The sequence below is a fragment of the Cibotium barometz genome, chromosome 53, assembly GCF_041138505.1.
Source record: "Cibotium barometz isolate CiBa-2024 chromosome 53, ASM4113850v1, whole genome shotgun sequence".
Classification (NCBI taxonomy): Eukaryota; Viridiplantae; Streptophyta; class Polypodiopsida; order Cyatheales; family Cibotiaceae; genus Cibotium; species Cibotium barometz.
In genome coordinates this window covers 37679658-37692778 of record NC_141098.1, presented here as the reverse complement: position 1 = coordinate 37692778, position 13121 = coordinate 37679658, and the positions used below count along the sequence as shown (strand labels likewise).

At 39.2% G+C, this 13121-nt stretch overlaps 1 protein-coding gene across 1 annotated transcript; it reads right to left on the bottom strand.

Moving 5' to 3' along the window:
• Window positions 1–9803: 9803 nt before the first annotated feature.
• Window positions 9804–10906, bottom strand: LOC147608598 (uncharacterized). Its single transcript, XM_086789150.1, has one exon. It carries the CDS (start codon window positions 10579–10581, stop codon window positions 9907–9909), a length of 675 nt encoding a protein of 224 aa, XP_086645276.1. The 5' UTR covers window positions 10582–10906; the 3' UTR covers window positions 9804–9906.
• Window positions 10907–13121: the final 2215 nt, after the last annotated feature.

Here is a 13121-nt window from a genome sequence, read left to right as displayed (position 1 = left end):
ATCTACAGAGACTATATGATGCACACAAGAAAGAGGATTAGTGAAATTCTAATAGTATTATCAATTATATTTATTAGATTCATACATAATTTATTTTATCATGTGTTTGAAATCAGAGCCAACCACCTCAGGCTTGCAAATGTCAATGGAGGACTTGTGTTCCTCCAATGACACTAATGTAGCATCCTCAGACTCTCTGGTCGATGGTAATTATTCCTGAGCTTTTCTAAACTCCTCCTCAGTCCACCAGGATTTGATCAACCTCTCCAATTGCTGATTTTAGGATCATCACCAACTCCTGCACACCACCCTGCATCGGAACAAGCCCTTGTTGCAAAGCCTTTGAGCCCTTGTTGTCGATGGGAAATTCATCATGCACCGCTAATAAGGAGAGGCACTTGGCTTGGTTGAGCTTGTAGACCTTTTCTAGGTCATGTAAAAAGAGGAATTCCTTTCCTTCAATCACCACAGAGTTGAGCTTACTAAGCTCAAGCTCCGGCATCTCATGTGTAACCTCCTTTCCCTTGCCCACTACATCTGGTACATCTAGGGTACCCTCAATAATAGGACCCTCCCCCACCTGTTCTCCACCCTCTATTGTGGCTGAGGCACTTGCCTCTCCAGAGTATGGCACCAATGCCTTTGACGAGGATGCTTCACAAGATTGAGGTGCCTCAATTTGGAGGAGGAGATCTTTGGCCATAACGGCCTCAACAAGCTGGTTGAGGACATCAAGTTTAGGATCCTCCTCCTTGCCTTGTACCATGCCTCCAATTGAGACATCCTCCATGTCTACCTCTTCATCAGAGTCTTGCTCACCACAAAGGTATATGAAGGTGGAAACCCAAGAGAGGAAATCAAGGCCAATCTTCCCCCTCTGAAGTGCAAGCGTCTCCTCCTTGGTGATCTGCTTGTAGTGATCATCAAGGAGGAAAATATCTTGGAATTTTTGCAACCTTGTTATATGTACATTATGTGTGCTATGTTATATACACATTAAGTGTGCATATACTAGGAGGCTAACCCACATTAGGCTTGTGAGCATGGGAGCATGGGAACAAGCTCTAGTGGAGCATGGGTTAGGACTAACCTTAAGGATTAAGGTTAGGGTCAGGCATCCAAGGGTCACACATGAGGAATGGAAAGTCAAGAGTCACTTGAGGGCCCTCCTATATAATAGGGGCATGGGGCACACTCAAGGGGGCTTGGGGGCTTGGAGGTTTGGGCTCCATGAGCCAAGGCTATGTTATGCTCTCTTGTGTAGAGGTTCATATCTACTCTTCTACCATTTCACACTTTAGCTACATGCTATTGGATTGGAGTTATACCTCTTGATGGTATGGGACATCAAGGTAGAGGTATGATGTATTTCATTTATTATTCATGTGTGCATCCCTTGGGCTCGGGGGTGGTTGGGTGGTTGAGTTTATGCCTGATTTATGCATGTTTATGCATAACAATTATCTAGAGAGATCTTAGGGTTTTAACAGTGGTATCAGAGCAATCTCTATTTAATTGTTATTGATTTTTTTAGTAAATTTTAATATTTATTAATAAAATATTATTTTTTATTGATTTATGTTGATGGATTGCACGTGGATCATCGATATGGTGATTGGAACGTGTGTAACTACAATTCAATGGACGAATCGACGTTGCGGGGGAATACCGTGAGTTAATGCTATTTTTTCCTATTTTTTATGGTTAAAATCAAGCATTAATGGAATTTTTTACAAAAATACCATAGAGTTTATGGTGGATATTTTTGTAGAATGGATTTCCTGAATTTCTAGAGTTTATAGAAATTTTTCCTAATTTTTTAGGAATTTTTTGAGCATTTTTTTGATTTAAAATATTTTTTTATACATTTTTGCGAGTTTTTTCCGCGAGAATGTAATCAAATTTCTGTCAATTTCTACTGAAATTCAGTAGGGGACAGCGTGTTGATGCATGAATTGCTCTCCCGTGTGCATGGGCTTCTCTCCGCCTCTCAAATCTGATTTTTCTTTCTCTTTTCTGGGTGAAAAATCTCTTTAAAATGATTTTTTTAACATTAATCATAATTAATGATAATTATGATTAAGATATGTTAATTAAAAAAGTTTAATTAAAAAGCTTAATTAAAGATTAAGCTAATCCTTCTCTGATTAACAGAGAGAGAGAGAGAGAAGAGATTGGAGGAGAGATGGAAATGGAGAGGAAAGGGAGGAGAGAGGGGAGAAGAGAGAGTCCCTCTCTCTCACAGTTCCACGCGCAGGTGACCGGGGGGGGCTGCACTGCAGCCGGGCGAAAAAAATCGGCCCCCCCCTAAAAAAATCAAATTGGCTGTAAGCCAATAAAGCTTATTTTTTCATTTTTTTTTAAAAAAATGAGTTTTTTATTTCAAAAAAAAGGCTTTTGAATTTATTTCAAAAAAAGCTTGGAAAAAGCCTGGAAATTTTTGAAAATTACGGGATTTGAGTAAAAAATTCTCTGAAATTTTTTTTTGGCTTTTCATCTTCCGGAAAACCTTTGGCTTTCCGTTTTCCCGAAACCTTTTGGCTATTCCGGAAAAACTTTTGACCTTCCGTATTCCGGAAACCTTTGACCTTTCACATTTTGAATTTTTTTTGTCTTTTCATTTTCCCAAAACTTTTGGCTTTCCGTATTCCGGGAAAACCGTTGGGGGTGGTTTGGTGGTTGAGTTTATGCCTGATTTATGCATGTTTATGCATAACAATTATCTAGAGAGATCTTAGGGTTTTAACAAACCTCCTAAGGGAATTCATGTCATTCTTGTTGATATATTGTAGGAGATTGCATTGCACCCAATCATCGTACTCCTGTGGTAGCTTGACAATCCAGGGCCTCATGTACTCCTCCATGTAGTCAAGAGTACCTCTGTAGTCCTCTTCTGCCAAGAGGATGGTCATTCCAAAGTCAATCTCGTGGGAGAAGATAAAGAAAAATTCCTCTCTGTCAGGCCACTCGGTCCTCTTCAACAAGTACTTGAGAAACCTCTCGGATGCCATGTTTGGGTCCATGCTGGAAGGGAGTGACGAATGCTAGAAATAGAATGATGAGTACTGAAAGTGAGAGGAACTTCAAAATAAAGTGTTAGAAAATGAGAGGTCCTATATTTATAGACTACAAAATTAAACATTGGGCATTTCAGACTATAACATAAGTGACCAGTAATAACGCCAAATTTGTATAAAGATATAAATTAAATCGACAAGACATAACACAAGTGGTCATTCACAAGGAACCATCATCTTATAGTAGGTTTGATACAAAACCATCTTAATTACAAAAAAAGACAAATAGCCCCTCGACGACTTGCGACACTGATTGTTACGCGGGGGGCAGGGATCTTTCAGAAATCCTCAATTTCTAAAAAATAAGAGGAAAAAAATATCACCCAACAGATCCATATAAAAGAGCCATGGACTCATCCGTTGAGGACCAGCAAGGTCAATCAACCAGATCCATGCCCGAGTTCAGAAAACAACTCTAACACTTTGTTCCATTTTCTTCCTCGATGCACGCGTGGGTATCTTCGGCGACCTAGAGCCCGAGCGCTATATGGTCAGCACCCTCTAGGATCCTTCGCAGGTTACCTAGCGCTTCACTCATAGGCCGCTTTCTTGGTCCCTCATCCACCGTACCAGAAGCTCACCATTTAAATCGAACTGAGGTTGGTCAAGACCTCGGCCGACCTTGCTACGAGAGACATCTTCCATTGACTCTCCGTCACTCACAGCTGTTGCAACTTTATCACTTAGGTCTCCACCACGACCTCATTCACAAGATGGTCAAAATGCTTCCCCATCATTCTTGACATAAAACAATTATTTAAAAACAGGTCATAAATACAGTTTCTAATGAGCTCTCATCTTTTCACATTGTTCCACATCATTTCCTGTTATTCCACATTCTTCTACATCAGTTCAGATTGCTTAATCCACATCCAATCATATGTATTACCATCGTCCTTCATCCATTCTCATCCAATCACATCATATTACGTCTCATCACATCTCATCCATTCTCATCTACCCATATCCACATCACATCATATCACATCCATTCGCATCTCATCACATCCATTCACATCTACCCCGATCACATCATATCACATCCATTCGCATCTCATCACATCCATTCACATCTACCCATATCCACATCACATCATATCACATCCATTCGCATCTCATCACATCCATTCACATCTACCCCGATCACATCACATCACATCACATCACATCCATTCACATCACATCTCATCCATTCACATCTATCCCGAATTCACATCATATCACATTACATCCATTCACATCACATCTCATCTATTCACATCTATCCCGATTCACATCATATCACATTACATCCATTCACATCACATCTCATCTATTCACATCTATCCCGATTCACATCACATCCACATCACATCTATCCCGATTCACATCACATCACATCACATCCACATCACATCTATCCCGATTCACATCACATCACATCACATCCACATCACATCTCACCCATTCACATCTATCCCGATTTCCATCACTTCACATCACATCCACATCACATCTCACCCATTCACATCTATCTCGATTCACATCACATCACATCTCACCCACCATTCACATCTATCCTGATTCACATCACATCACATCCACCCATTCACATCTATCCCGATTCACATCACATCTATTTACATCACGTCACATTCACATCCACTTCACATCTCATCACATCCATTCACATCTATGCCGATTCACATCACATCACATCACATCACATCCATTCATATCTATTTACATCATGTCACATTCACATCCACTCACATCTCATCGCATCTATTCACATCCATCACATTCATTGCATTCCCATCCCATCACATACATTCTATTCACATCCATAACATTCATTGCATTCCCATCCCATCACATACATTTTATCCACATTACATCACATCCACATCTATCCACATCATATCTCATTCATTCCATCCACATTACATCACATCCACATCCATCCATATCTCGTCACATCCATACACATTCCATCTCATTCATCCACATACATCCAGTCCTTCACATGCACGTCTATTCACATCCATCCATTCATTCACATTCACATCCACATATATTCACATCACATCACATTTCATTCACATCTCATCACATTCACATCCTCATCCCTTTACACCACATCACATCCACATCCACATCCACATCCACATCCACATCCACATCCACATCCACATCCATTTACATCACATCACATCCAGATCCATTTACATCACATCACATCCACATCCACATCCACATCCACATCCATTTACATCACATCACATCCAGATCCATTTACATCACTTCACATAACCTCACATCTCATTCTCATCTCATCATTCACATCCACATTCATTTACATCACATTCTTTCACATACACATCCACATCCACATCCATTTACTTTATATCTCATCCTTTCACATAACCTCACATCTCATTCTCATCTCATCATTCACATCCACATTCATTTACTTCACATCTCATCCACATGCATTTACTTTACATCTCATCCTTTCGCATAGCCTCACATCTCATTCTCATCTCATCATTCACATCCACATCCATTTACATCACATTCTTTCACATACACATCCATTTACTTTACATCTCATCCTTTCACATAACCTCACATCTCATCATTCACATCCACATCCATTTACTTCACATCTCATGCACATGTATTTACTTTACATCTCATCCTTTCACATAACCTCACATCTCATTCTCATCTCATCATTCACATCCACATCTATTTACTTCCCATTTCATCCACATTCATTTACATCACACCACATCCTATCACATCCCATTCACATCTTATCACATCCATTTACATCCTATCACATCTCATTCCCATTTAGTAGCTTTTTCTACTGTGATACCGACGATGGGACTTTTTCTAATTTTTTGCCCAATTGCTTGGCCTACGTAAAGGTTCTTTTTCTCAACGGGGATATTTTCATATTGTTTCTCAATTTTCTCAAGTGGAATATATTCAATATTCTTCTTTTTTTTTAGTAAAAGATTCATGGGATTTACAAAAATCAATTCTACCCATATTTCTCAATAATGCTCAAAATTCCACTTTTGATTAATATTCATAAATTGAATTATACTAAAAGTTCTTCTTTTTCCATTTAATTTCTTGGATCTCAAATATAATGGAAATTCCTCTTTTTACATTTAATTGATTGAATTCTAAATGTCATGGGAATTCCTCTTTTATCAATCAAATAAATGTATCTAAAATTCCTCTTTTCTTTAATAAAAATATCCATTAATTCAATATGCTAAGAATTTCACTTTTTTCATTTAAATGATTGAATTCCAAATGTCATGGGAATTTCTCTTTTATCATTTAAATATTTCTCATGCATAAAATAAATTTATCTAAAATTACTCTTTGAATTTTAATAAAAATATCCATTAATTCAATATGCTAAGAATTCCACTTTTTCCATTTAAATGATTGAATTCCAAATGTCATGGGAATTCCTCTTTTATCATTTAAATAAAATTACCATAATTTTGTCTTTTCTTAATTATTTAATTATGCATAAACCTTAAAAATTAGTTTTCCATTGAATGTGATGAAAATCATTCTTTTAGCACAGGATGACCAATCCTAGAATATGGTAGGAAGTCCTCTTTTCACGTTATGCATAAGAATGAATTATGTATCAATTTCTTAAAAAATTTGCCATAGCTCCGCTGCTATTACTGATAATTTTTAATATTTTTGAAAAGAATAAACTTAGTAATACAATTATGATAGTATAACTATCTTCTAAACTTAAATCTAATTTATAGATTTAAATCATAAGATTATCATAATTTTAGAAGCATAAAAGTATAAAAAGCCCTTTCTTAACCTCTAGCTTCACAAGCCTAGATTTAAATCATAAGATTATCATAATTTTAGAAGCATAAAAGTATAAAAAGCCCTTTCTTAACCTCTAGCTTCACAAGCCTAGAGTTTGATTTGTGAATTGAGATTTTATCAATAAGAAGCATTATTTCAATAGAGAATTGGTCATAGGAATGACCATTCTTTTGGGGAGAGAGAGATAAACATAAAAAGCATCCTAATTTAAGCATAAATGTAAACTTTTCTTAATTGTTCATTACAACTCTTAAGAAAGCTTGATTTGTATTATAAACACTTAATTTAGAAACTTCTCAAGCTTGAGAGGGGTTGAGAAGTGAAAACATTGAGAATACCTTTACACCTCAAAAGATGGAAGGAGGAATCTTACAATTTCTTTTTTCTCTCCTCTCCTTGTGCCTTGGTTGTCCATAGTTAATATGTAATAGATACATGGTACATGAATATTTAATGGTTTAATAATTAATGATAGAATATTCTTTGCATGATGCTAATATTTTAATCATTAATAGGGATATAATATATTTTGCATGAGGTGAAAAGCTCTTAAGCTCGCAATGTAAAGGCTAAAAGCAAGGTGCTTCTAAAAAAGCACATGCATTACGGTATATTATAATCACATTGAATTTGCTAAGGTTTGTATTATACATCTGTTGGATTGGATGTCGTCCGTTGCCCCACTGACGTTGAAAGATTGCCGTCTGTCTCGCTTGAGGTTGGAGCAAGCCGTATTCTGCTCACGAAAAACCGACCTTTAGTGTATTTTATCAAGGCAAACTTTGGACCTAAAGGAAAAAAAAATTTATCTAATCCTTTTTCAAAAAGGAGAAAATTTGATCCTAAAACTTGATATTCACGGTAGGACAAAAGTCTTTCCTTTTTTTCAAGGGTTATGTATGAGTATGTCCTTGCTTTAAAGGACATAAAATATATATAGTATATACTATATACCCAAGTTCTAGCCGTTGCAAGACCCCACCCCCCAAGGCGTGGAGTGATGGGGTAAGAGGAGACGTCGCTGCTCTTTTACTGGGTTAGTTATTAAAAGAAACGGTGGTGGTGTGAGCTGCGTGATCGGTTATGTGTCAACATGCATTGGACCCGCATTGGACTCTTGGAGGTATTCTCAATGGCTACAAAATGGAAAAGCGGGAGGAAATTTGAGTTGGTCTCGACTGTGAGTGGTTATTTTATACAAATAGCTTTGTTTGGCAACATACTAAAAGAGGTTTAGTTTTAAAGTTGTGTTTTTTAAATGGTTTTTGGTTAGTTAAGAGCTTCTCTTTTAAAAACCGAAATGATTGTTGTTTTGGCTTTGAAAAACCGACGTACTTGACATGGCACCATTTGAAAACCGGCCTATAATAGAAATCCTGGCTTGAATTAGAAGTAAGGGGTTTTTTCGCTTGCTTAAAAAACCATTTTTCGTGAGCACTGAGCCGGAACACATTACATGTGCACAGGTGTTTAATTGCGTTGAACTCATGTATAGCTTAGCGACAAAACAGAACCCTATCATATAGCTGTTGTGTCATTGAACATCACATTGACATCACATTCTGTTTGGACTAATTGGTTAATGACATGTTTACACATAATTATTTATTTTCCAACACCTTTGGGCCCTAACATCAACTCGTCCCAACCTTACAACAAAGGTTTTCTCTACCATATAAAACAAGATTTCTAAAGCTTAGATCTCTCACTTCAACCATTCAAGACATGCTCTCTTAAAGAAGATCCTCTACACTAGCCAATGAAGATACAACCTAGCGCATTCAAGACAAGCTCTCTTAAAGAAGATCCTCTACACTAGCCAATGAAGATACAACCTAGCCGAAAGATGTTGAAGTTTCATGCAAGAGGTGCTAGGTTCAAAACTTTGACGGTGGTGCGGAAGCACACACGCACACGAGCACAAAAGATCCAAGTTATCAAAGACCTCTCTCAAGTCCAAGTAATCAAAGACCTCCCTCGAGTCCAAGTAATCAAAGGTCACTCTTGAGTCCAAGTCAGTGTTGAAATCTTTGATTCTTTTCTTTTTTCCATCAAAATCAAAGATCGTTCTCGAGTCCAAGTAATGAAAGACCTCTCCGGAGTCCAAGTAATCGAAAATCACTCTTGAGTCCAAGTTAGTGTTGAAAGTTTTGGTTCATTTATTTTGCTTTTTGCTGTCTTAAGAAGCGTGCACAGAATAAATTTGCTTGCATCACTTGTTGGGTAATATCCTTGCATTAGTGATTAGTTCATGTATAACCTTTGTGATGATTCTTTGATATTGCACACTTCGTGGAGGAATTTGTGGTGAATAATTAGCATAATATCCTTGGATCCAAGTACTTGTGAATGCACGGGGTTGCTTGGATATGTCTTCTCAACAAGAACAATATATATTATAAAATCAGGATGAAATAATTTTCTTCAATTCCACAAAACGCTGAGACCTTGTACTCTGGTTCGCATGGGGTCGTGGAGAAAAGAGACTTCTCCTAAGAAAAATAAAACCATGCATATAAGGGAGACTATACCACTCTCAGATTGAGTTGGCACCCCACGTAATTCATACATAGGAGATCTCCACTCGTTCAACCTACCGCAAAGAAACAGCCAGAAGAAGCTCCACATTTGGCTACGACCACCAATCTAAAGGCATCCACAAGAATCCTCCTAACATTAATTAGCTTAGGAAGACTTGCAAAAGAGTCTATTTATCAAGGCTTAATGACAAGTTCAACATATTAAACTTGAACTAATTGGTTGGGCTAAACATTATGGCATGGAGATGTTTTGAGACCAGACAAGGCAACTCAAATGTGATGAAGGAAAATACTCGTATCTAGCAACGCAAGCACAGAGAGAAGAAAACTTCAAAGATAAGCAACTAAGTGACAAAGGCAGTGGTTGGTGGTAACATTAGAAGACTATGGTCTACTAACCATAGTCTGACAATAGTAGACCATGGTTACATTGCCGACCCTTGCTGTAAGCTCTGCTGATTTCGCAGCAGCGAATCCAGACGCTGAAGCTTCATTCTCTGATAAAACCTGCCGATGAAGTCCTCGGCCTTCTTGTCCACCTCTTCGCTGCCTGCCGCAGACTGCTCGTCCTCCGCCGGATCCGCCACTACCACCGGCTTCACGGCAACAGGGCTGTGCGACGTCGACTCGAACGTGCCGGCCTTCTTCAAGCGAGAGCCCGCGTGTTCCGTCCTCTTGGCCGGTGGAGCGATCTGCTCCGACTTGCTTCTCACCAGCCGCGTGAACGGCTTCCCTTCGAATCGAGCCCGCACGGCGGTCTTTGATTCCGGGCGCTTCACGTCGGACACCCCGTCCGGAAATCCGTCGTCCGTCTCCGACAGGGCGGTGCCGTCCGGCAGCCCCCTGTCTCGTGGCATCATTTTGGAGCTAAGGTAGAGAGCCCCAACTACGAAGTTGAGCAGGACGAAGAGGAGAGGGGCAGTGAGCCAGCCTTGCAAGAGAGACCATAGCTGGGGCATGGACTCTGTGGCGACGGGAAGCAGGAAGGGGTGCAGATAGAAGCCAGCTATGGAGGCAAAAGAGAGTGAAGAGAGGATGATAACAAGCTTTGCGGCAGAGATGAGGAGACTGCTGCTCTCTGTTGGAGGGTGTGAAGCCATGTCTGCGTGGTGCAAATGTGGAGCTAAGGAAGTGGAGGAGACATCGACTGCTTTGAGAGGCTAAGCTCGTGAGAATGTCCAAAATGAAGGAGCGTTGTGAGTGTCCGCCATAGCTGAAGGGGGGCAAGATCGATCTATGAGAAGAAAGATGAAGCAAGAGATGCGACTTGAAATGAAAGCAACAGAGGGCTGTGCAAGAAAGCGATGCGTTGAAGATGCACGAAAAGCAAAGGGAAAGAGGGGGCGAGCGAGGCGCTTTCAAGGAGGGCCACCGTGTGCGAGAGGCGCATGTGGGCGAAGGGGGGCCGATAAGGTTGGTCCTGCTGCGAGGGTGGAAACCAAACTTCCAAGTGCAGTAACTAATAATTTATAATGAGTCGTGTCAGAAGCGAGCTTTGCACTTTAGTTAATTTAAGAGGGCGAGATTTGAAGGAGTCAGTGGAGCGAGCAAACCTCGCCGACCTCGAAGTACACTTGTCTCTTTTTCTCGTTACAAGGCGAAACGGTGCCCCCCCCCCCAGGTGGGCCGCACCTGCCTCTCTTTTGTGTGGTTCGCACCGACCCGCATACGGGCCCCCTCGCCCCGCCCCGCCCCGCCCCGCCCCTCCCCTCTCCTCCCATCCCCGCCTATCTCGCCCTCCCCCGCCCGCCGCCCACTTTGGCCAATGTGTACAACCCACCAATGGCCCCTTGCCCACAAGTAATAGCCAGGATAAGCATCAACATGTGCCCACCCACTACCCAACAAAAGAAGAAGACGACTCAAGAAAGGTGTGCTCACAATGCTCCCAAAGAAGATGACTCAAGAAGGTAAGTGCTTTCACAATGCACACGCCCTAAAGGTCTCGGAACCCATGCTTTTCCTTCAACCTAGAGCCTCCTCATTTTTGGGAAAATCCTTGTCATGCCTCCTCCAAAATTTTCAAAACCCAGTTGTTGGAATTTGATGAAAGTCTGGAGAACTTGCTTGTATTTTTTCGAAAAAACAATCGTATTTCGATGAAAGTATGAAGAAACTGCTTTCTCATAATGACCTAGCTCCTCCTCAACACATGGCAAGAAGGATTGACACAAGGTTTTAGTCAAAAATATTTCTTACAAGGTTTTAGTAAAATGACACTAGTTATTACATATGTATCCTTTTCCTCTTATAGACCATAGGAACTTCGAAAACTTGGCTACATCCATCCATGATCCTACATGACACCTTCCCCACACCAACGTGCTACCTACATTATACTACAGGGGCGTGATGAGTTTCATCCATCTATGACCTAACAAAATGTGTGCACGCATGGAAGAGCATCTATCCACATTGTTTGCCTTAGAGACAAGTGCACTATCAACAACCACTACTAATGAAGAGGGTATTTTTTTCCATAAATTCTACATATATGTCATCACAATTTAGTAGATGATTTCTGTGTACTAAAAAAATATGTATTGTTGCTTTAACTCAAGCATGTGTGTGGAGATGGCTCATGAAAAACAATGGGCATGGTATTCTTGCACCAAAACAAGGGCCATCAATGTATTTAGATGTTACCATGTGCTAGAGACATCAAATTTTATCATGAAAATTTTTTAAGGTGTCTTCTTTCTATAGAAGATAGTCTACAAATCTAAGATTAATAGGACAAAAGTTATCACTATATCTAAGCTTAAAGGATAATACAAAAATCTCTCTAAAAAAGAATCAAGCCACTTAAACTAGAAAAAGAACTCCCAAAAAAACTACAACAAATACCATGAGCATATCCATCTCCTTGCCATGACACTTTTTCTTAAGCATCCCAATGCTTTTATTTTTTTAAAAGTTGTGCCTTTCTTTTGGGAAACAATTTCTTTGTCTTTTTAATATATTATTAAAGACTTACCCCACCTTTCATAGTTATACTCCCTTTTAATTTAAGGCATGATCACATAACAATCTCCAATCATGAACCACTACCAAGTTCTGTACTTTCTAACCACCACCACTTTCTTGCAACACTTAATCCCCTCCACCAATTCAAAAAGTAACCATCATGTGAGGCCTTAATTTTTGCTTGATTAATTTGAAACTATACAACCTTCACCATTAGAGAAACAGTGTGCCTAAGCACTTATTACAATATGGTATCAAGATTTTCAAAGATTGAAGGATGTACAGAACATGATCTAACTATAAATTTTGTAATGCTGCACCTTCTTGCATTGTATGAAGATGAATTCGTTAGCAATTTTTTAAGAAAAGTACTAAATTAATCACTCTAGATGAGATTTATGATTTTTAACCTCCTTGGGACAATTACGAGAAATAATGTATATCCATTCTACATGGCTTCTCTATTTTGAAAAAATGAATCAATCCTTGTAATTAGTAGGAAATGAAGATTTCCATCATAATTACTTAAAAATTTACCATCACAAAGGAGTAGATTAATATTGATGCAATAGAAATTTGAGCACATTTACTCCTATTTGATCATTTTTGCACAAATGTAGATGGTCAATAGGTGTTTAAGAGCCATCAATATAACAAGAAATAATAAAGGTCA